The sequence below is a fragment of the Osmia bicornis genome, chromosome 6, assembly GCF_907164935.1.
Source record: "Osmia bicornis bicornis chromosome 6, iOsmBic2.1, whole genome shotgun sequence".
In the NCBI taxonomy this organism is placed as follows: Eukaryota; Metazoa; Arthropoda; class Insecta; order Hymenoptera; family Megachilidae; genus Osmia; species Osmia bicornis.
The window spans coordinates 4,066,145-4,091,517 of NC_060221.1; the positions used below are offsets into that span (position 1 = coordinate 4,066,145).

The window sequence follows — 25,373 nt, forward strand, 5'->3', positions numbered from 1 at the left end:
GAATTTTTTCCGATAATTTCCCTCATGGTCAACCGATAACGGTTGAAAAATCGTATCATATGTAGAAACTAGGTTCGTATCGTTCTAGAAATGAATCATCCAATGAATATTCATAAGAGAATATTACAACACTTCACTTCTTTTTTTTCTTATCGCTTAACAAATTAATTTGACTGTAATTTTGGAATTCTGAACACGTATCAATGTTCATACTGCCGTTTAATCGACGGTTCCTCGTTAGCTTATAGGATAAATGTAATTTCACCGACTTTGCTTAGTGATTAGTCACTGCTAGGTTCATCTGCATTCGGATTTCGTGCAAGAAACCCGATTCAGGGATCAAGCCTGCGGTCGTCGGATCTAGCAAAAAGGATTCTTGGAAAAGAATGGAAAGAAGGCTCGAAAAGCTAGCTGGAATGATTCACAAATGTATCATGCGAACCCACAGGGTGGCCACTTCCTTGATACCGGTGCCAATGAAATTCGTACAGGGATTCGTCAACATTCATTGTTCAATCTCTGAACAATAACATTCAATTGAGCATTGTCGTCTTTTCCTTGTAATTAGCTTTTCCTTGTGTTAACCTTCCAAGTTTTATTTTCAAGGTAATCATTTATGATGATCATCGAGATATTATTTGCCAGAAATCTTACAATCTTTTAGAAAAATTCTAGAAATAGGAAAGTGGAGTGTTGCAATGACAAATTATAATTTATGCAATTCTTTAGAAAGAAGGGTCAGCAAAGAATTATGGAATAGGAACAGAAAAAGAAAATATGAAAACTAGCCCTCGACTAAAATGCAAAAGAAAATGAAGATTAGAAGAACCCTAAGTTTCTACGAAATTTCTTCTTTCTGGAGGATCTGAAGTGAATACAAATTAGAAGATTGCGATGTTTATCCAAAATTAACCCCAGATCATTCTTATATTTTATCCTTCAAAAATAGCACCAACTATTTGATAAGAAAAACAGAAAGATAATCATTAACGACCTATTGTACAGACCTAATGAACCATGAAACTTAATTATTCAATAAATTGAAGTGCGATGTTTCCTACGCAACATCAACGAGATAAAAATCAAGGAAATGATCCGATCAATTTCCTTCTAAAATGAAAAGCAAACAGACAAATCGTTAAACAGGTTTTCGAAATAGTGTTTTGCACCGATATTGCGCGGCTAAGCGAAACCATTGTGGCTGCTCGACAGATTACAACAATTCCTCGTTTCACAAGGCTCGTTTTTATACGATTGTATCACACCGCGATTCTTGCGATCATAGCTTCAATTCATTCGGGATAAAAAGAAAAATATTTGGAAAAGCCTCGAAAGCGAACGACATGTAAGAAGAAGAACGAAAAATGTAAATCGTATTTTGTTTGCGTCGAATTATTTTCAGAAACTATTCTGACATCGTTAAATCATTTATTCATGACTGTGGTACGCAATGGGCATCTGTTAAATTACTAGATTCACTAGTTGAAATAAAAGAACAATTTTATATTTTTTATCATAGAATTGATACACTTCAAATGAACACGTAACCGAAGGTATTGTGTCAATTACCACGATCTGTAGATTGCACGAGGTAATTAGTCGCCCCAGGAAGAATGAAAAATAAAAGAAAAACGACTACGATAGACAATACGTTTTCCTTCCTGGCACGACAAAATTAAAGGAACAATGCTGAAAATGATAGTCCTGATATGCTGCGATCGATTCAGATAAACGTATACGAAGAGGAAATCATACTCAATTAAAGTGCCAGCTGAAAAATCTTGAAAAAGTAGAGATTCGTTCTCAAACCTTTTCAAACAACAATTAACCCAAAATCCATTGAACCAATATATCTATGCACTTCAAACAGTGCATAAATTATGAAAAGCCTAAATTGGAGAACCCTAAATTGGTCTCTTAAACCTCGTCAAACAAAGATCCCATAAATGATCCAATATTGGACCACGGCTGAAATAATTAATCAAAATCAAATGTACCTACAGAAATCATCGAGAATGAAAGATTTCCTCTGAAACCTGGTGAAACAACGACAAACCGATGATCCTGAGGAGAATACGGTTGACGACGAGCCTCCGACATGCTACTCGCTGGCGTAGCATTGTACGCTTGCGACGTCTGGGACGGTGGAGTGGCGTGGTGGGAGGCCTCAATAAAAGTCAGTGGCAGACTGATTGTAATTCAGAGTGGCGGTAGAGTCCGGTACCAGTTGCCCGTACGGTTCGCGTCCTTTCCTCCGTGCCTCTTCATCGTTTCTTCGTCGTTCCTCCTCGCGGATTTCCCTAAAATATCAAATTTTCATCCCGGTCCCAGCCGGTCAGAATCCAAGGAGACGCCGTATCGGTATACCGCGTGCCTTCGTCTGTCAGCTTTGAAAACCCGGGTGTTTCGTACTAATCGTCGGAGAGGACTAACCAGTGGCCAGCTAACCAGCCGTCAGGGAACAACACACGAAATCGATAGTGTCGTGGCAACGACGGTTCCGACTTACACGTAACTTTCTACCCTGGACAAGAGCAGTTTCTTCGAATTCGTATATCGTCAGGGTAGAGGGACAGCATTTCTCGGGCGGCCACGTTCAAAGGAGGAACGATCCGCGGACCAAACTTCGAATGATCGAAAGGACACGTGTAGCTAAGAAACGTCACGTTATCCTGCGATATCGTTGAAGAGGAAGACCGGGTGTTGTGCGGACAGTGTCTGGGATTGTGTCGCGTACGACAGATACTCGGTGATCGTCCACGGTAAAGGACCAGCTTTTCTGTACTTCTTCAAGCTGTTCGGAGTTGTTGGACAGAGAAGAGGAAGATGGCCAGGTGGAGTGGTCTTTTACGATGGGAAAGATGTGCCGCAAGTGTCCTGCTCGCGATACTATTCGCCGTAGCGAGGGTGAGGACCAACGATCAGGCTCAAACTGTCTCGCAGACCGCGGCTATGGTAAGTGTTCATTCAGATTAAACGACAGGATGATGATTTTGCAAGAGTTAGGCTTTAATGAAGCTTTTTCAATTGAAATTTTTACCTTCGAGGCTTTGGTATTCAACATTTTTCATTTCGAAGCTTGGTATTTGAAATTTCCTTGAAAGCTTCGATATTACAAATTTCTAATTTTCAAGTTTTTTCGTTTGAAATTTCTACCTTGAAAGGTTCGATATTACAAATTTCTAATTTGCAAGCTTTGATATTCCAAATTTTTAATTTGCAAGCTTTTTCATTTGAAATTTCTACTTTGAAAGCTTCGATATTCCAAATTTTTTATTTGCAAGCTTTTTCATTTGAAATTTTTACCCTGGTAGCTTCGATATTCAAAATTTTATAATTCTTTGACGACAACCAACCTGCCTCCATACAGGAAACTAGTGATTAATCCTTGAAAAATAGGAAAAGTCAATGTCTCATCAGAGACACTGACAACGAGAGTTTTCTGAACGAAACAAAAGATATCTTTGTTCTACCAAACCTTTGTCACGTCAGTGACAAAAGGAAAGAAACTTGTAAGTACACGTTTCCTTCAAGTTCAATCTTGTTTTTATTATTGTAAAATTAGAAGAACGTCGGTGTTTCGTAATGTTTCGAAGAAATTAGCTTAATGCCAAGCGGTAGAACGATGACAATGGCCGGCAATAAGTGAAAACGAGCGTTGCGCAATCGGTTTGTTAGCGATCGGAAGTATTTTCGCGGCTGTTCCTGGAAAATCAAACCGTTCCGAACGCAACAAGTCGATCCGCGGAGACTGCGCAGAGGAAAGATACCTGACCAGAGGTGGTTAATCGCGGGGAATGAGAATTGATTCGCGGTAAATCTCGCGTTTTATGCGCTCTGTGTCATACGTGAATGAGTAATACGTAGCGTAGGTACATACGTGTTTCTTTCGACCACGCGAATAACATTCCGGAGGAAACGTTTATCTCTGTGACACTGATATACAGATTACGATGGACACCAGGTTTATCTAGAAAACGATTCACGATCGCGTTCGAACGTCGTTCACTTTGTTTCCTATTTTGCTAGTTCAACTTTTCCAACGAGAGAATAAATTTTCTTTTCCTTTTCTTTTCCGGCGAACTTTGGTCCGTGAAAAATTTCTCTTCAGAAATTAACGTTAATTGGTTTTAGTCTCTGCAATTTTTCTTTTTTTTCTTTATCGAATTGCCCAGTTTTTTTTTTCAATCTAATCGATCATGCATTGAAAGAACCCGAAGCGTCAATGTTGATCCATTATTTTATTATTAGTAATTACGATTGTGCAATTGCATTTGCAACGACAACGCGGTGGCTCGTGATGCTAGATAGAGAACGAGTGGAATGTTGCATAAATAATTTAGTCTATTCGACGTATCTCGACAGGTATGCAACGTGTTGGAAAAGAATAAAAAGAAGAAAAAACCGAGACCGGTTTCCAACGTAATGACATAAGGTCGGACAATGTGACGTCACTTGGCTACCTTCGCTAACAAAGTTCAGCTACGCGATGATGACTCGTTACCGACCTTCGATTCATTGAAAAGAATTGCTTACGGTAGTGGCAATTTTTTTTACCGAGGAATTCCGAATTCGATACCGATAAGCGACGAATTTCAACCCTCGGACGACGGACCATGGAGAGAGAATTAACGTTAAAGTCGAGGAATCCAATTAGAAAAATCAATTATCATAACCTGTTACCTAAACTATTAGAGACAGTGAAGATGGTCTGATCATGAACCGGTTATTCTACTTCAATTCTGATAGAATTGAATCGTGTTTCTATAAATGTTTAGGCGTGAAAATGTCAATATTGATATTCTACTTTTTCAACAAAATTTCTTGAGAACTTGAACCATGATCAGATTAGATAAATTTCTACCATTACTAGAAATAATCCTTTAGATTATTTCAAAATTAACTAAGAAAATCCAAATTTAAAGATAACGATAGACTTGATTGCTATTTACACAACCATATCAACGGTGTTACGTAAAAAAAGAATTATCCAAGTTTGTAATTAATTACTCGATCAAATTAACTTCCATTCTTTTTCCACTAAGAAACTCGTAGAAAATTTAATTAACCTTAGTCTGTGAAATCGTTCAAACTTTTTGCTAATCAATAGAGATAACAAATGGGATTTATAATTAATACCTTGACCAAACGACGATCATTGAAATCGCGTTTGCAAATGGTCGATTTCGTGCTTAAGCAATCTCAGGCCACGATAACGATGTAATTATCTGCTCAGGTAAATACGAACGCCAACACTTTTATCTTCAAGGTTCGAAAAAAGCACGACAAACTACCTCACACCCTTAATTACGTTTCGTCCATTCTTTGTTCGAGATTATAACGAATACACATCGCGAATCGAAGGAAAGTTTCAGCAACCCACGTGTTCTTAAACCAGAAACTCCAAAGGAATCTGTCGAATGTTTGATCAAAACGAAATCACGAAATATGAAGCTGGAATTATTGCGTCGAAGGAAACTAGGCTAAATGCTCGTTGCAAGTAGTAAGAGTCAAGAACGTAGGCAGTAGAATGATACTTGAATCACTTGTATCGAATTCGTTTCTAAAAATCATTTCAAAATGTTCATCGATAAGATTCTAATCGAACATAAATGATCGATGATACAAGAAGATCATTAGAGACTAATGCTACATTGTAATCGCGTCGGTTTAGCATGTAATACTTTGTTCTACAATCTCACCTGTAATTGACAGGAATTTATATTCCTGGCAAGGTGCCAAGTTAAACGAACACCGGTTTGATAGCCCTGGTACGTTATAGGAAAGTTTGTGAAACGACAGGTGTTTATGCATAGAATGGATTAATTAAGAAAGAATTAAAATTCTAAGATGGAACAACTTCGAAGAAGTTTTTATTGCTTCAAGCTCGGATAACTCAAGTTTATGGTTGAATCGAAGGTTGAGTAGAACCTTGAGCTAGTTCACAAGGATCAGTGGTTAAATACACAATACCTAGTAGTCCCGCGTTCCCATCCTTCCCCGTCGGCGTCCCGGGGGAGAATGACGATACAGGAGAACGAACATCGTATATATAGACCTGTGGCGGACCACCACTTGCTAGTGAACATTTACGCGGCAAAATTTAAATTGAATATTATTTATTATTAATATTTCTCAGTCGTATACTAATATAATATTTAATAATTAAAAATGATATTATTTCTTTTTCTAAATTACTTTTAATATTAATATCGTTGGAATTTTGAAATTTTCTGCTTGACAAAATTCTATTTCTAGCAAAAATTTACACAGCAATAATAAGTCAATGGCCTCAATTGAACAGAGAGCTTTAATTTTCAGCTTCTGGCAACGTTCCATGCACTGAACTTAAAGCTCGCTTTCGACAAAGTGAATGAAAATGAATTATCCAAACGGTTCTAATTGCTGATTCATCGAATTATAATATCGGTATTCGATAAATATTTCCATATTGAAGTTACCATAATGCCTGTTCGAAGTTCATTGGATTAAAAGTATTCCCACTGATAAAATAAAAAAAAAGTCCATGTAAAGCAAAAGAGCGATTCTTTGTTTCGAAAATTTGAAAGAAAAAGAGGAAAGAATTGACGAGATTTGGCGAAATGTCAAGTTATCGATAGCCCCGCATCTTTTTTCTCTCACGGGGATCATACTAGGAAATGGTAAATAATGTATGTGCCTCGACACGGAAATACACGAGGCGCAAGATCGCGAATGTTGGCCTTCGTGTTCCTCGATTCGGAATCGCGGCACGATTTATCCGTCATCGGAATATTAATGATCGTCCAATAGATATTCTCATCGTCGCTCGATCCAGCGATCGTTCGCTCCTTTACCTCTTCGCTGTCTACTTGTCATTCGTCTTTCTCTCGGGTGCCTCTGGCCGAGAGTATTCTTCTCTCGAACGAGATTCGATCACTCCGGTTCAATTAGCGATGCTTTTTTCGGACGGAAACGCGATTGTCCTTTGATTCATCGATCATTCGTGCTTTGAAATTTTAACAGACTTCGTGTGGTGTAAATTCGCTGACTTATCGATGTTTATAAAATCATGGAATTTAATTTTCAATTAGAATTGCAAAAATTCAAAGATTCCATCAAAGGGTTAAAAATTAATGTAACGAAATAGAAGGAAGTTGTCTGGTTGTTTGAGAAATTCAGATCGATTCTTGTTTGAATTGCGTGACGCGAAAAAATTGAATCAGAAACACGATTGTCGCTCGCACAAAACCGCCTTCCGTGTCTTATCGGGACCTTCGCGGAAGATAGTTGCCAATGCAAAGATAGCAATGCTCTTGGCGACGTCTTATTACAATTACTAATCGCGGTTGATCATTACCCGACGTGCCTCGAACAACCAATCGAACGGAGAACTGTAATCTCGCCGTTGCGCAAAACCGACTTCACCGTCGAAGAAACGTCTGACTTGCTGCCAAACCACGTCAGCTGACGTCACGACGCGTAAGTTTGGCAAAGATCAAGACCAGCACACGTGTACCCGTCGTCTCTGCACTGGGTGTTCTGATGGCATAGCTCGAATGACGAGAGCCGAGAAAAATTTTCAAAAGATTCAACTTTTAAAACTTTAAAATTTTCAAAAGAAATACCACCGAATAAGAATTAAAATTTGAATAATTCAATTTTTTAATTTTCTGTTAGAACGCGCCATTGTCAAAGGGTTAATTACAGCACAATTAAAAAATTATTCCAATCAATGTTTACATTTGAAAATCTCGAGGTTGTCGACCTACAACCTCACATTTTCCAATCTCAACTCGATACTCCGTCCAGAAGCCGATAAAACCAAATGATTCATATTATGTTTGTAAAAAAAAGATTGCAGTGATTCAACGTTCCGGAAAAGCTCGTATCAACTGACCGCACAAAGACTGTTGCTGCTAATGGAACGATCCAAACGCGGATCGAACCATTTTCCTTTTTTTTATGCCATACGATGGATGTAAATAAGGGTTATCGAGAAAGGTTAAACATCGTTAGAAATTCATCGCGTTCGATGATGTTTAATAGGAGGTGATTAAGTGTTTTCGATGAATATCTTTAATTAGAATGGTTCTTTGTTTCGTTGTAATAAAAACAACAACGTTATACTTTTTATAGTCTTCAGCTTTTATAGAAAGTCTATCAGCGAATCCATGTTTACTTATTATTATTCATAATCGCGTGTTCCGAGTTTGGTGCGATGATACAATTCTTCTTTGAAGTAATAGATCTATTCTTAGAAAATGTTCTTCTTTTACTAGAAATCTATTATCATTTCTTTAATGAGAAACGATGCACGAATGAACTTTTGCTGGTATTGTCAATTCCAATTAAAAAAACAACCTTGTTAGAATCTCCTACGTGTTACATTTCGATTCAAGTCAAAAAGGAATTAAGAAAACGGGCATCAAGTTGCCTCGAGGTTATTCGGGAATCTGTTATCTCGAAGCCATTCCACGAACAGGTGCACGCAAGATTTTAAATTGGCCTCTTACCTGACCCGCTGGGTCGAGTAAGGTCAGTTAGGGTCAAACACCTGTACATGTCCGGTGATTCGAGCAATTTTTGCTGATCAAAGCTAGCAAACACGTAGCTAATGAATTCAAGAAAATTAATAACACATTTGTTATTAATAGAGCAAGATATTTCAAAATACTAGCCAAGATTTGATAAAAATTTTCCTTCCAACGGAATGCAATCGTTCGGATCAGCGTTTTCCTGTGCCGGCTACGTGACGATATTTACAATAAATAAAGATACCATCTCGCCATGATTGCCTACGTCACTATTTAACAGGGAAATTCTTTACGAACGTCTGTTGACCTCACTTTATAAATACACTGTTACCGTGCGATTAATATTCAAAAAAATCGATCATCCCAATTCCTTCGATTGAATCAATTTTTACCATCGTTCCCTACTTTCTTTCCTCTCGAAAATTTCAAGTATACTAAACGTGAGATCACGAATCAAGCGGAAAATTACCGGCACAAAGGAGCAATCGATTGTTGGCAAAGGAAATAATAAAAATGTTAGTACAAAGGTAATCGCGAGAGTACGCTAACGCGAAAATATATTGTCCGTTGGTACAATGGTACGGTGGGGACGATCAGAGAGATATAACTTTTGTATTCAAGAAACGACCGGCAGAAGATGCGAAGGCGTTGAATACTGATGTCGTTCGCGTCGACAAAGACCTCTTCAAGGTCGGGGTCGCTACTCGATACCTATTCTGCATTTCTTTACTCTCCTCGAGTAACTGATCTATCTTGCACCTTTGACGCACCGTTAACCCTTTAAGGACGCTCGGATACAATGATTCAGTGTCGTATACACTATTAATCAAAAGTATCAAACTACCTAATTCGAATTTTCCTTCCCCCGGGAAAAGTGGCGACACCCCACCTTCCCATCTTTCCCCCTCGGCATCACCGGGGAGAATGACGGCCCAGGGGAAGTGGGCCTCATTATATAGGCCCGTGGCGGACCACCACTTGCGCGCGCACCTGTACGCGGGAGAATTTGAACCGAAACTTATTTATTATTAATATTTCTCAGCTATATAATAAATTTTATGATATTTAATTATTAAAAACTGTATTATTTTTCTTTCTAAATCACTTTTAATATTAATATCGTGAAAATTAAGATTCTGAGACTGCTAGAATCGTGTTTGTTGTGCCGTAAGAGATTCTTTCTCAATCCTCGTTACGTTTCACTGGAAAGACGCGCTTTTCCATAAGCTCGTTATCACTGATAACGTGAAGCGATAAGGTTCGCGGGTATACAAACGTAGCTATCGTGAGACACGATGTCCTATATTATCAGGCAGATTGCGCGATAAATGGAATTATGCAAGCAACGTGCTGCCTTTCTCAAATTTAACCCTTTCAACGGCGACGTTCATTGTGCGATAACCAAAAATCAATACTGAATTTTTTATCGTTTGAAACTTGTATCACGAAAGTACGACGAGGCTATTTGCGTTTTGGACAGTGAACTAAAATTGAACTCCATAATAAAAAGCAACCGTAAGAATCTTTAACGATTAAACCGAGTAGCTTAGGAAATTCGTGATTTTCAACGATTCCGGAAAAAGTCACGGTTTTTCAAGATCAACAAACACGAATTTACATTTGGTGAATTCACGTTTGGCCTTTCAGGTGTCTCGGTATCTTCCAATCCGAAAGGTCGCTGCTTGATGCATCGGTTGACCCAGTTACACGGTTCACCTCGTTACTGGCCACCATTAAATTTATCAAGCGTTGCCTACGCAGAAATTCCCCTGAAAATCGATTCGTCCCAACAAGTTCCTCGAAAAAAAAGAAAGAAGCGAACTATAAAAGAATAATGAATTTCTGAAGGGATTTCGTTTCAACGAGGACAAGAACATTGATTAACTCTATCGAACTTTTACGCGTCCACATGTATACGTGCATAACAATGCTTATGAAAAGGTAAAAAGATAGGCGCGATAGATAAGAATCATTACGAAACAGAAAACGGCGATTATTAGAGACCGCGATGTGTTTGGTAGAGGCACGAATTCCGTGCGAGTTACAAATCGGGTCATGGAAACAGGGCGTACGTCAGTCCCGATAAACTCGAACAATCAAAATGTCAACTTTTCGACAGGTAAACGTGATACGATGATCTGACCGAATTTACTGACAATGAGCGAAGGATTGGTTAAGCGAGTTACCATTTCTGGTATACATGTAAAAATAAATGGTACGCGTGGATAACATTTCTCGTTTTCAAAATAATTGAATTTGAACTTTTTAACACGTTGATTAATAAGAATAATTAACACCTAATTACTAAGAATAGTAATAATTAATTTCAAAGTTCAAGATTTCCATTTGCCATTTCACGTTATTTGTACCATAGCAATATTACTTAAATTAAAATAATATTTTTCTATCGTTTTCTTTTAATTATTCACGCGTGTGTAAATTGCGGTGCCGGTCACCGGTGACCCTTGTAGCATTCAATGTGTTAACAGAGCGTGGAATTAGATCATTCCATTACCAAAACAGTGTATCTCTTACAACACATTTCCTATCTTCCATTTATTTGTTTAGACTACATGAATCATGATGTATCATCTCAAATTATTTATCATCGTGGTTAGTTACTCATCGGTGGTGTTTATTTTAAACAACGCAACGAGCTCGTCAAAATCAGTCGAATTTAGAAGATTACCAAAAAAATCATAATCTTCGAAAGGATTGACGATTAACGCGAAAGATTCTCACGTTATTCGTAGTTTCTAGTTATTGCAAAAATGTCCAAGGCTAACGGATTGAAACTAACAATCGAGCACCCTGTAATTTAAAACTGTAGTATCGTGTGCTCGGCACGTTTCTCGTTCGGAGGCGGCTCTCAAGGTAGCTCGAACATAAAACGTATCGTGCTTTGCCTTAATCGCTAGCCAGCGGTAATTACGTCAACGACGACGATTATCGATTTGTAAATTTGCAAGAATTACATTATCAGCTTGGTTAAAAAAAAAAAAGAAAAGGAGAAGAAGAAACTTCCACCGACGAAACTTGAGAGGGGAAAAAAATTGAAAGAAATTTAATTTCGAACTATCGATTTACGTATGGAAATTAATGATGTTTGTAATACGTAAGAGATATCAAGGAATTATGATGATACAATAGAATGCTTGTATAATATCCGCGATTTGTCACGTTACGTCGTCTCGAATAATCTGCTTGTCACGAAACGAAAAGAAAATAAGAATCGTCTATCTAATCACACAAGAATTTGCTTCAACTGACACCCACCTTATCCAATTAGAATTTTATCTTTGAAAGAAAGAAAATTTGGTAATTAACACCCGAGCTCGTCGAGATTCTTCTTTAGAAATAGAATATAATTAATTCTCGGACGACGGACCATGGAGAGAGCCAGAATTTTAATATTCAAATCATTAGTATCTTCGCCTACGCGATTCGATACACGGTACAAGGATGAAATTCTTGAATTAATATTAAAACGAACGGAAAAAAACCTGTGGATGATTCAGAAATGGTAGTTCCATGCGCCTACGAGCAAAGAGTAGTTGTACTATTCTACTACGAGGGCGTGCAAGGAGTGTCCATTCACGCGTGACACACGCGGCGCGCTAGTACGAGGCTACTCCACTTACGTTCATTCATAAAAATCATCGCGTTCCTGGAACTCGCGCTCTGACGAACATTCTTAAGTCTACACGTTACGAAACATTTCCGAAACCACCTTAACCTTCGAATCATTGACGAAACGAAAGGATCGTGATCGAGGTTTTATTTTTCAAAGAAATAAATACCTTTTTAATCCGTGCACTTTAGCCACGTGTCGGTTAAAAATTCTTCAAAACAAGGACAAAATTGTTTCTCTTTCTCTATGCAAATCGCCCTGTTTATTTTCGTCGATCTCGAGTAGCCGTATGGTGTATCGCGAGTTAAAGATCCATAAGAGCAGAAGCAGAGGTTGATTTACATAACGATTCCCTCGAACTAGGCGGCGTACACTTGAAACGCTCGTTTCGAGGAATCCTGCTCGAAATTCTACGTGTTTAGAAAGAAATGTACCGTGGCTCGACGGTAAAAACAATACTCGAAGGACGAAAAATTGTATGTAATGGAAAGTACCCGTTAAAAACAGTTTTCTTGAAAAATTTCAACCAAAAGGTTCGCGATGGAAAACGGATTAAAATATTAAAATAATTTTGAAAATATTACTTCATATTCTTTGATCTAATAATTTGAAAAATTATATGGTTTGATTGAAAGGGTGATTCATAGTTATCCAAGGCTTACGTCTCGATGGATTTGCCTCGAGTGCAGCAAGGATGCACTGGATCAACGCGTGCACTTTAAATGTTCGAATGAATGTCTCCTTTATGCACTTGGTGCATCGTGTCTGACTCACGATGCAATTCTCCTGTTCAGGGTTGCAGTTGCATTTCAACTCGTTCACTGTCACGGTGCAATTAAACGCATTGAAACTATAATAACAGTACCTCTGCATAATGCAATGATTATTTTTAACAAATAAATTTTACTCGTCGGGAAGATTAGATTGTTAGGGACAACAGTGTTGATAACGTTATCGATAATCGACATCATCGCCCGAAACGTTAACTTAAATTTATTAACTTCCTGTGCCATTGCATTTTTTCTCCATTAGAAGATAATCGTTGGGTAACAAAAAAAGTCCACCCACAAATGAGTCACCCGTTATTTACTCAAAAAGAATTAAAATTTTTTATCGCAAGTTAGTCATTATAATTATATTATTTTCTAAATGAAACGAAGGAAGAAACCCGAGGAAGAGTTAGAAATTTCCTATGATTCAGCATCGAAACGATAGACGAGGAAAACGGAAACACGTACTCACGTTTTTTATTCACCAGAATATTAATTCCCTTTACACGTTGCGGTTAAATAACAGTATCACACGACGTTACAGTCACCAGCCAGGTCAATCCCCTCGGACATCATCATCTGTCCCATTTACAGTTCGTCAACGTGCGAATCTAGCGGTTCGACCATGCTCTTTCTTCCCTTCGTATAAAATTAATTAGATATTCGTATAAAATTAATCAGGAATATGTTGAGTCTCTGAATCTCGGAAATTTTTGATGAAAAATTTAAGTCAGTATCAAAGAAACTTGCTAATTAAATTTTCTTAATTTGTTGCAGAACTACCTATCTCAATTCGGCTATTTGCAACCAATTAATCCAACGAGCGGTGGAATTATATCTCAAGACACACTGTCGAAAGCAGTCGCCGAATTTCAATCTTTTGCCGGATTAAATATAACAGGTAAGTGTTAGATTGAATTAACGAAACGAAGAAAATATCAGAAGTGGGAAACTAAGAAACACAAAAGATGATCTCTTTATCACCTTCTCGTATTATATCTAAGTGTAAATTGAGTTTAACGATTGTCGTGGGTGCTTATGTATGTACGTGAATCATACCCACGGATGCATTCGTTCACGCATGACTCACCTAAAGACAGATGCAATATCAAATTTGCCACATAGAAGGTAATTAAATTAATTGTAAATCGCAATGACAAACATCGTTGCACTGTATCAGAGTCCAGTTCCAAGAGTCGTTTCGTATACGTCAAAAGAATGAAAGTACGTCATACTTGATTCAAAGGAACAATTATCATCCGCGAGTGATTTGAATGAAGAAAACAAAAATCTTATTATCTTGGGAAGAATAAAGAGGATTCGATGAATTTTGATTCAGTCACGAAAAATAATTTTTAAGATTAATTTCAATGCAGAATAAAAACGACAGCAGAAATTCTAACAAAGCAAATTTCCTCGAAAGGCTCGAATCGATTTGCGATGCAGAAAAAGATCACACGCGTCTGCTTGCACTTTTCCAATATACTTGCCCGACCGGATTCGAATAAAGAGCTGATTTTAAACGTTCCTAGACCTTGAAAGACCGGACACCAGTTTGACCGTTCGTCCGGTTGAAAACACGTGTGCGATTTTCGAGGTGAAAAGGATAAATTGAAACGGAAGGAAAATCGACGAACGAACGTCAAACATCGTCTGAGAATATCGAGAGGATCATTTAGCGAGGAACGGCTATTGAAACATGCGTTTTCGAGAAGCATTGCCAAGGCTCGAGCCTTGACACACCGACGACTGGGCAAACAAGCCGGACACGGACGAACAAAGAAGCAAATTATTGTTTCCGCTTTGGATACCGTGGTTGATTTCAAAGGTGGCACGAGGGAATGGCACCGGCCGAACTGATAACCCGTTATCACCAGCGACAAGCAATTTTCTAGCCGGCTAACTAGATGCTGATAACAAAGCCACTTTGTCATCGATCGTTCCAAATGATCAGAACTAACAGCTGATTGATAACAATCTGTTTTGGATGTTTCATTGATTCACTGGTAACTTGAATTCTAATGAAAATTCAAAATGAAAATGATATGAAATATGGAATTAAATTAAAATTGGGGCTCTCTCCATGGTCCGTCGTCCAAAAGTTAACTCTTTGAGGCACATGATTTTAAAGAAAATAAAAACCCTTGTTGCAGAGAATTTTTTTTGGAAAAAATGGAAAAAAAAACATTCATTTCAAAGATTAAGCAAAAAGTGGGACAGTTTTTAACCCATCTAACCCTAAAGAGTTAAAAATGATAGAAAAATGCAGCCAAACGTGAGAGTGAATAATGTAAAAAGAAGAATGAAAACCGGAAATGCTTTATTTTATGGAGGAAAATAACGCCAGACAGATCAGGCAGACCCTCTCGGATTCTCAATGATGATACTCTGAACGAATGACTCAGAGTTCGGTGAAATGAGGTAGATTCGTCAGTGGCGCTAAAAAAATGATTCACAACGTGATGACTGAAACCTTGTCGTCAGGGCACGTTTTTTTAATCGCATAAAGAAAATTATATTTCAATAGCAGCAATTTTCAACTAGAAAAGATGAACGTGCATAATAATTTCTAACAGATCGGTTGACAAAGAATCTGTCGGGTTTTTCTATCCAGAGAATGGATTCTTCGACCAGAACGGACAATCAGTGACGCAAAAATTCGTTGATCGTTACGAAAATAATGGTAAAAAAGTTGGGATTTCAGTGAAGAAAGGATTTCACTAATGTTGCTTCATTCTATTCGGCTGAATATTGGAGGAAATTAAGCTAAACGATAAGAACAATGGAACTCCTGTTTCGAAACGAATGAAACTTTGGAGTGTGAAAGAAATAGGATGATTGAAAAATAATCATTGTTGTTCCAACAAAGATTTACATAAGCACGTGTTCGGTATAATAATGATTAACAGTACCGTGATGAGTAGGTACACGAATCAGCATGTAACTAACATGTAAAACGATTGTGTTCTAATCTTTGATTACCATAATCATTGTTATCGCTAGACAAATGATCATTCGTTTTCCATAGTTAAATGGAACACCTTCCACGATTGAAACTTCGTTAACTATTTTGTATTCTTCGTGCAGACAACTACAAACGTGATTTGTATTTCAATCTTGTAATTAAAAATGTTCATATACAATTATATATTTTTTTACGTATAGAAGTATAATTTGTAATCAAATACCATATTCCTTTCGCTGTTCTTAATATTTTAATATTTCAATTAAAAAGAAATTGAGAGTAAAGGTTTCAATTTTGAATTTTTAATCGCTGTCTAATTATAAGATGACAGTGCTTATCTGTTTCATTTGCAAGCAGTAGATAACGCATAATTAATATCTAAAATGTTAATTTCTGAAAGTAAGAACAACGATCTACGACATACTCCATTGAGTTTCCTCTCGACCTCCATTCTACTCAGAACTCGCATCCGACACCAGTCGATCATTCGTAAGCGTATTCAAATCAATCCCGACGATTATTCCGTTAATACACCGTAATTTCCACTCGCGGTAGTATTAATAAACCGTGCAATTTCCAGTCGCGTGACACGGCATACTCGTTTGCACGTGACGCGACGATTAAAGTGTATCGCACACCTGCTCGATCGAATCGAATAAAAACTATCTCGTACTGAATCAAGAACGCGAAGCCGTATAAAATTGTTCTAATATGTTTTAATTATTCGTACGGAAGGGGTAGATTGATCGGTATCGGTCAGAAATCGATGATGATACTTTTGATATTTCGTCCCGAGTGTGCAGGGAGCTTAATGCATTTGCATATACGTTGCATTGATGCATATGCACCAAGATACAAGGAAACACACACGATGCACGAATGATCGCGAATAGAAAACGGTACGTGCATACACGCGATCAATAACGATTTCAACCTACATTTGATACACGAATGATACATTAGATCCATAAATAGGTAAGGGTCAAAGTGGGACCCTAAAATGAAATGATTGAAACAAGCGAAGAAACGAAGCAAATAATCGTTCGGTGGTATTAAAATAGAAAATTTTATCTGTTTTCAGGAGAATTTGACGAAGAAACGTATAAACTTATGGCACTACCAAGGTGTGGTGTTAAGGACAGAGTTGGACCTGGATCTGGAAGATCGAAGCGTTATGCTCTTCAAGGTAAATAATTTATTATTTTCTAGTATTTTGTAGGAAATTGTAACTAGTTTTCCATGGTATTCACGAAATTTTTGAAATTCACGAAACCAGCGCCGGATAAAGGGGAGATCTAAGGGGCGCCCTTTTCGTTGCAATTAAATTTTATTTAAGGTTTGATAGCCCTGGGCCCCAGAAACTTTGTTCCGCTATTGCACCCATCACATAACATTCGACCAATTATTCGATTACCTAATCGACTCATGTCTGTAGGAACACGTGAAATAAAAAATTTCAAAAGAAATCGCAATCAAACGAGATTTGATCTGAAGAACTATTATAATAAAAACCGTATAGAAAAATATATAGATACTTGAAAAAATGATTCGAGCAATAGAATATTTCACGGTACAAGGATTGTTTAGTACACTGGTGTTACTTTTGACTTCCTGCCTCATTATCGTCAATGTAGAATCAGTCACCCTAAACAGGTCATGCACATTTATACCGCAGCCATTTGTCGGACGCTCTGAATGCATTTTTTAACCATCGAATTTGTTCTAAATGCACATCCGAAATCTCAATCAACATGGATCACTAATAACCCAAAGAGAGTTCTAGAGAATTTCCTTCCAGACACGAATCCGTTAATGAAAAGTCATCGCAATTGTTCTTTGACCCCGTTAATTAACAATGATCAGAGAAATCACGCCAATTTTCCCATAACAGCGATTCCCGCTAATTAATCGCAACCTATAAGGCGACCGTTCTCTTTCCATCGACCCGTTCTTCCTAGAAGAGAAAAATCATCAACTCTTGATTCACCGATGCAGCTGACGCATCGAAAAAGGCCGGGATATTTTTCGTTGAAATCAACAAGGAATCATTGATCTATGGATCCTAACCGTGACTTTGAACCTCGCGAAAAGGCTCGCCGATTCAGTGAACCAGCGGATCAGCCAGCCGTACATCCTATGGAATTCCATGTAATACTAGGGCTAAGTTTGACCCATTAGAGAACGACATTAGAGATTCCCATCGCAGATGAGAAAATTACAAATACCATTTTTCAAATGATTTATCGTCTACACAAAGGGCCCATCAGTGAGCTGGAAAATTTTACTACACCAGTCATTCTATTTATAATAAAATTTGTTATTGCAGCCTTACATGTGCATCGCATACAAATGCATTTTGGTTACAAATCGCTGTAACGAAAGAATTAATAATAGAGACACGAATGATGATCGTCCTTGGTCAGTGAAACCTTGCCTACTGGATCTGTCGTTTGCTGGAGATAATAGATTTATAAGAAGATGACGAAGCAATCTTGAACGATCATCTGTAATTAAAACTATCATTTTTCCAAATATCAAATCCTACGCTCGATAAACAATTCCTTCAATCAGAGTTTAATAATAAATCGTTGCACAATAATTGTTGCACAAAGCGTTATATAAACAGTTAAGAACGTATTCCTCTTAAAAATGATAAATTATGAAAATACCAGGCTGACGATCATCGAAGGACGAGCATCATGAGTCTACTGAATGATCTTGAATGAACGAGAACAACTCTTGATGTTTCTTTTTAACCTGATCATTTTGGCACAGGTTCGAGATGGCGCGTGAAGAAACTGACTTACAAGATCAGCAAGTACCCAAGAAATTTACCGCAGCACAAAGTTGACATCGAATTGAACAAAGCTTTCAAAGTCTGGTCGGATTACACGGATCTCTTGTTCATTCAAAAAAAGTCGGGCCAGGTGAGATCAAGTGGCGGGGGAGTAAGAAGATTAAAAATTAAAAAAAATATATATATTCCATATATTCCAAATTGAATTTTCCATAGGTCCATATTGAGATTAGATTTGAGAAAGGCGAACATGGTGACGGAGATCCTTTCGACGGACCTGGTGGCACTTTGGCGCACGCTTATTTCCCTGTTTACGGAGGCGATGCCCATTTCGACGACGCCGAACAATGGACCATCGACAGTTTTCGCGGTACCAATCTCTTTCAAGTAGCCGCCCACGAGTTTGGCCATTCCCTTGGTTTGAGTCATAGCGACGTTAAGTCCGCCCTAATGGCACCCTTCTACCGCGGCTACGAACCCTATTTCCGATTGGACGACGACGATATTCAGGGTATTCAGGCAAGTACCATCGCTCGTTTCTTTCATCGCTAGGTGTGCTTGAAAAAATTAAAGAAAAATCCTATCCTTTTTTATAGGCTCTATACGGAAAAAAAACGGTGAGTACCAGCGGTGTTCCGACCGGACCAAGATTCGGAACTACCACTGTAGCACCTCCAAGTGAAGAAGACACGGAACTTTGTACGGATCCAAAGATTGACACGATGTTCAATTCTGCCGAGGGACACATGTATGTGTTCAAAGGTACGAATACTATTTCTAATTGTTCTCCAACTCCTGGTACCAGAATTTTATAAAAAGAAGCTCATTTTTTAAGAATAAATTAATAAATAAATTTCAGGCGATCGTTACTGGAGATTAACTGCCGATGGTGTGGCAGTCGGTTACCCTAAACTGATTTCACACTCGTGGAAAGGATTGCCAGGAAACATAGACGCTGCGTTCACGTACAAGAACGGGAAGACTTACTTCTTCAAGGTGAAAAGAAGAACTTATAAAAGTCACCTAATTTCCTATGCTGAACTTATTGTTCAAAGATAAACGATTATGTTGATACAGGGCTCAAAATATTGGAGATACGTGGGGAAGAGAATGGACGGTGACTACCCGAAGGAAATCAGTGAAGGTTTCACAGGAATTCCTGATAATATCGACACCGCGATCGTTTGGACCGGAAACGGGAAGATCTATTTCTACAAGGGTAGCAAATTCTGGAGGTTCGATCCTACACAGAAACCACCAGTGAAGAACACATATCCTAAACTGATCTCGAATTGGGAAGGCGTTCCGGACAATCTCGACGCCTCTATTGTCTATCATGGTCACACTTATTTCTTCAAAGGAGACGCTTATTACAGATTCAACGATAGGACATTCTCTGTGAGTACCTTTCTTATATTTAAATTGTAAGTATCTTTGAAATTCGATGATTAGTACAAATATATAAATTCAATGGTTTTAAGATAAAAGCCACTTACTTTTAGTTGATCGACGATGATGAATGTTTAGGTGGACGTTGCTGACCCAGCGTTCCCGAGAGCAACGGCCTACTGGTGGTTCGGTTGTAGATCAGCGAACAAAGGAACATTAGGTAATGTCCAAGGGCTGCGTGAGAATCCTGACGATTCATTTCTGCATGCCGGCATCCTGGAGTCCGTCGGCGGCGACTTTAGCGATGACGGTGATAGAGACGGTGACGTCGGGGACATCATTTTAGACGCAGGTACGAATGCTTCATTCGAGCCAGACCAGATTCTTACCTTGCCCTAGAAATATTCATTGTTATTCGCTTCTTTGTCGATCAGAGTACAAGAATATGTAAGTGTTAATTCCTGAATTATATTTATATTTCCAAGTAATGAGATGATATTGTAAATATATGTATATATCTGTAGATGTACAAAAGTACTGTGATCACTCAGTAGTGGATAAACTTATTCCACTTCTATATAGGAGGTTTGAAGTGGTAATAAGTGGACTATGATTACATAAAAGCAAAAAAGGCGAGGATACAGTATCTGGTGTCTCGAAAACCTGGCTATTATATACCTAGGGCTTTCAATCATCGAAGAAATTTGTGCATGCAATAATTCATTTAAATACTATTTTTTAATAATACAAAATATTCAGACAATACTCGATAATAATTTTAAAACACGACTGATACAGGTATTTCATTCTTAATTACAACAATCATTATTAAAGGTTCCAATTATCATGATACATACTAATTACTGCACAATACACAATCATTTGAAGGTAAATTGTAAATTAGTTTGCACAAACTTCTTTGGTGAATATGAAAATTGAAAATGTAATAATCATCTTGATTTGGGAGTTTCATGGTGGTAGTACTAATATTAAAGTTGAATCATTAACAAACGTAAAATCATTGGACATCATTGAAAACAAGATTATTTTGCTAATGAATTCATGAAATCACTTTAACACGTCGTTACTTCATTTACCAATCGTGTTTTGTCGAATTGCATATGAGCAGAAATATTAACAGCCATTTAAAGAAAGTGATTTTTCTAAACAAAAAATTATTGATTTATTTTCTGCCGATATGCAAAAGTATCATTTTAATTATTTTTATTCAAATTCTCCTGTAGGTAAATAAACATCCCCTCCATATTCCCCTTATATTTTGAGTAAACTTTCCAATAAGAAAATCATTCGAAAAATTATATTCGCATGCGATCCAAAGCCCGAAGTATTTATTAGCCAGGCTGGAAATGAAGTTTTGTACATCTTCAAAGAAAGACGAACAAAAGAAAATCATATCTTGTATTAGTCGCGTTGCCTACCATTAGTAAAAATGGATACCGTTAAAAGTATCGTCTGTCACCGTCGCCGGACCCGGTTTGCTGAAAACAGTAAATATTACAATGTTAAACTTTTTTGTTGCTTATTACGAGCATCTTACTTTTCTTTATTTCTCTTACTCACCTTTCACTCTTCTCTTCTCTGATTATTCTTCTTCTGTAAATCCTCATTCCACTTCGAACGAATTCCAGTTCAACTCATCTATCGCGTCTCTACCAAGCACTTCCGGAATCATCGATATTTACATTCGACACTTAGCACGCCTTGTTTTCACTAACACTCCTCGTTTGGTGTCTCGGTAACAGCTTGAAAGAAGTAAACGTTTATAAATACTATTTTTAACTACTTACCAAATAATTGAAAATTGTTTCTCAAACAAAATAGTATTTTACTTAACCGATTAAATCAGACCTGTCGACGCGAGCTCTCGGCGCCAAATCACTTCCCCCACTCTCGTCCCGTTGCCATGGTATTCAAGCAACGACCAATCAGAACGTGGCGAACAAAAATTTGTTTTCGTCCGTATACATATTTGACTTTTCATATTGTAAATTTAACTTTTCATATTGTAGAATTTTTATATAAACAATTTTATTACATTTTCAATGATTGATACGTTGTAAGACATTAAAATAAATATAAGACTTTGCTCTTCCGATAACAAGCGAGTTGGATACCCCAGAGAGCTCCACCTGTTGACAGATTTGTGTTAAATCAAATCACTTTAATGCATATTATACATTTATCAATAATTTTGCACGAATTTTTGCATCAGGATGTATCACAGCACGAATCGAGCAATAAAATGTGTATGTGTAACACATACACGCGTATAGCACGTAAAGAAAACTATAAACGGATGCATGGTAAAACTATACGGAGGATGGTTGCGTTGTTTGGAACTTGATCTATCGCAGGACAGTACAATCTCCCTCTTTTCCCGCTTCTTAACCAAAAAGTAAACCGAACCAACCTTCGTCTCCGCGATCCCGTTTCTTTTTCCTTTTGTTTTTCGTTTCTTATTTAAGATTTCTTTTTTTCTTTGTACCCATATACATTACGCACGTACATACTTTCCACGTGCACGTATTTTCGTTTACTTCTCTTACACACGATTTACTTGCACGAGTATTTTAATTTTACGATTTCGTTACACGAGTAATCATTTTGTTACAAGGGGCATGTTATATCCTCGGTTCTCTTTTTGCACTCACTATATTTTCGGGTAATCCTTGGTACGGTTTATGTAGCAGCTACTATTACTCATAATTTTATTTATTTCTTTAAGTAAGAAATCTTCTAAGACAAGTTATTACAGATTTTGATTACTCAAGATTTTTGTGCACAAAAAGATGTCAATTTTGTTATGTTATTCCTTAAATATTTTTATTCGATTTTTTTTTTTTTTATTAAGGAACATTCTCGTTTTGTGTGTTGAATACCTACTTTATCAATATTGTTTATTCCCGAAAGATAGATCGTTTAATCAATATTAATTCAAACTGATAATGATCTTAAAAGCCTCTAACGGATACGAAATTTCCGAGAAACACAGAAATCTTAAATTTTAAACGAATAACCTTGTCAGTTGTACTTACCGACAGATACGCCACTGTCAAATTTTGACAAAATCGTGACGTGATTAAGACGTTGACGAATTTCGAAACGAACATTCACAGGAATTGCGTATAATACGCGTCCACGAAGAGTCGCAGTTCCATTAACCCGGAAAAAACTCGCTTTTCCAGAGGACAACAATCTGCACTCCGAATCGCGCGGGTTCGGGAAAAAGTGAACGGACGAGAATGAAAACTTGTTCGTTCGAGGAATCGTTGAGTCGTAAACTCGGGTTAGAAGGCAACAAAATGGAACAAGAAATAATCAAGGGGATTAAATAAAAGGGTTCACGAAGCACAGTTCACGGATATGTCGTACGAGAGACATAACTAAGTTCCAAACAACGACAACGACCTGCGATCGTAACCTACGATTCAACTTCTGTTGTTTTACCCGCGAACCTATGTTGGTGCAGTGAACCGTCCAATCAGCGACAATTCTTTTAACATTACGTGTATCCCCTCTACTACGATTTTAATAAAATTCGACAGGCGAAACGGACGAGCAGCTAGTCACGTCGTCCAATCAGGATGCAGGCTCCGCGGCGGGAAGCGTTTTCAAACGGTCGATATGGTGGTATCTTCCGTTCAGTTTATTGACTATGATCATCGCTAAAATCATTGCCGCCACGTAGAAAACGTTTGTGGAGATCGATCATTAAGCGATGGAATCATCGACGAAAGGATGTACACCAGTAACATATTTGAACTGACTTCTCAAACGGGAAATGTGTTAAGTATGTTGAACACGGCGAAGAGAAAACAGTGCCAAAATGGCTAATTCATGCTCACAGATAATGAGCTGTATTTTTTTTCTTCGATATTAATGAACAAGCTGATTAAAGATTGTTCATTTATTATCTTATTTCTCATAAAACAATCATTCCATTCGAAGCAATGTTGCGCGAACAGTTGAAAACTGTTGCTTCATTCGTAGTCTGTAAGCGTTTTGCAGTATGTTTTATAAGATGTGTTTCAGTCGACGATGTTTCCGTTTCGTTATTAGATTCGACGCATCTTACAGGGCATTCTGTACATATGTAACATACACGAGAACATGTAAAATATGTTTATACATAATATTTTAAGTCGCATGCAACGTTGTGTCATCAAACCCTTTTACACTGCCTATTTATTCTTTATTCGTACATCATGGTTTTTTGTACACATAGTAATTGTTGAAGGCACTTATCTTGCGTATTCATTGCAGAATGTAAATTTTCTAAGAACTGAAATATGTTGTTACATGACAAATAGGAAATAAAATGAATGGTCAATTGGTTTCTTGACTGACCAGTATTATGAGTATTATAGAATTTTTTTTTTTTTTTCTCATATAAGATATAAATACTTGTCAGAATGTAAGGAAATGCAAAGTGTTATGAAAGTGCATGAGAATGCATTTTAGAATTTTATGTTATTAACGTTAAAACTTGAATGTATAGAAACATCTATAGTACTCATTGTAATGATTCCAGTAAACGATATTTATCTTCCTGGTAAATGCCTTAAAATGTTCTGAAAACATTATAAAGTGTAGCTTTCCTGCATAAATTTGTTATTAGTGTTTATTAACAATAACTAGACTTATTCTACTTATAAATGTTTAATATGAAATATTGTTTTTTACCTTTAAACCAAATTTTTCTTCATTCTTTTCATCTTGTGTCATACAAAATAATACTGTCATAAACAATGTTGATAATAGTTACGTATTAATTCTTAATGACCATGTTATAAAATGTGAGATTTATTGTAGTACATGAAAAAGAGCAGCTGCTGTCATTTTGAAAACAGTACATATCCGTTCATGAAGTCCTAATCGCATTACCATATGTTTCATTACATTCGAAAAACTGTTTCCATAACTTTATTATAAATAATCAGTTAAGTACTTAAGAATTACCTAGCATTTAAGTATGAAGCATAAAAAGCCTTGTACAATTTTTTAATACTTGTTAAATAAATCGTTTTTTGGAAGAAAAAGTGTAATACATGTAAAAATTTTGTATTTAAAATACTTAGATAAAAATTTTTAAGTATACAAATATAACATGTGATGTACAAGGCCTTTATCTGTGTTACATTTTCTGTCAGGGCACTAAAATGATTCACATTGAAACTTGCCACATTTTGCTATACTCTGACATTGTACAGTATCAATAAAACATTAGTTTATTTTAACTAACATTTATTGTAAAAGTTAAGTAAACATCTGATCACTACCAAAT

General features: G+C 37.1%; 1 protein-coding gene and 1 long non-coding RNA gene across 7 annotated transcripts; one reads left to right on the plus strand and one right to left on the minus strand.

Annotated features, from left to right (window-relative positions):
* The first annotated feature begins 2,184 nt into the window (after positions 1–2,184).
* LOC114880439 (matrix metalloproteinase-14) lies at positions 2,185–25,326 on the plus strand. 6 transcript variants are annotated; one of them, XM_029196440.2, is made up of 10 exons: positions 2,185–2,955; positions 13,695–13,818; positions 16,964–17,068; positions 18,658–18,809; positions 18,896–19,198; positions 19,276–19,441; positions 19,539–19,675; positions 19,757–20,077; positions 20,207–20,420; positions 23,635–25,326. In XM_029196440.2, the coding sequence occupies exons 1-10, from the start codon at positions 2,827–2,829 to the stop codon at positions 23,775–23,777; spliced, it is 1,794 nt and encodes a 597-aa protein (XP_029052273.2). In that variant the 5' UTR covers positions 2,185–2,826; the 3' UTR covers positions 23,778–25,326. The 6 variants fall into 6 exon arrangements, with proteins under 6 accessions (XP_029052273.2, XP_029052276.1, XP_029052274.2 ...); XM_029196443.2 differs by having other exon boundaries at positions 20,207–20,288; XM_029196441.2 differs by having other exon boundaries at positions 23,206–23,726.
* On the minus strand, positions 20,375–23,198 carry LOC114880441. The gene is made up of 3 exons (XR_003790070.2): positions 21,650–23,198; positions 21,508–21,567; positions 20,375–20,463 (listed from the first exon to the last, which is right to left on the minus strand). It is a non-coding gene; the product is annotated as an uncharacterized LOC114880441 (long non-coding RNA).
* Positions 25,327–25,373: the final 47 nt, after the last annotated feature.

Bases quoted from the DNA above. Each gene is read 5' to 3' on its own strand.
- LOC114880439 (XM_029196440.2), top strand. From the start codon at position 2,827: ATGGCCAGGTGGAGTGGTCTTTTACGATGGGAAAGATGTGCCGCAAGT. The intron at 20,078-20,206 runs GTGAGTACCTTT...ATGAATGTTTAG, and splicing joins TCAACGATAGGACATTCTCT to GTGGACGTTGCTGACCCAGC. The intron at 20,421-23,634 runs GTACGAATGCTT...AAAATTCGACAG, and splicing joins GGACATCATTTTAGACGCAG to GCGAAACGGACGAGCAGCTA.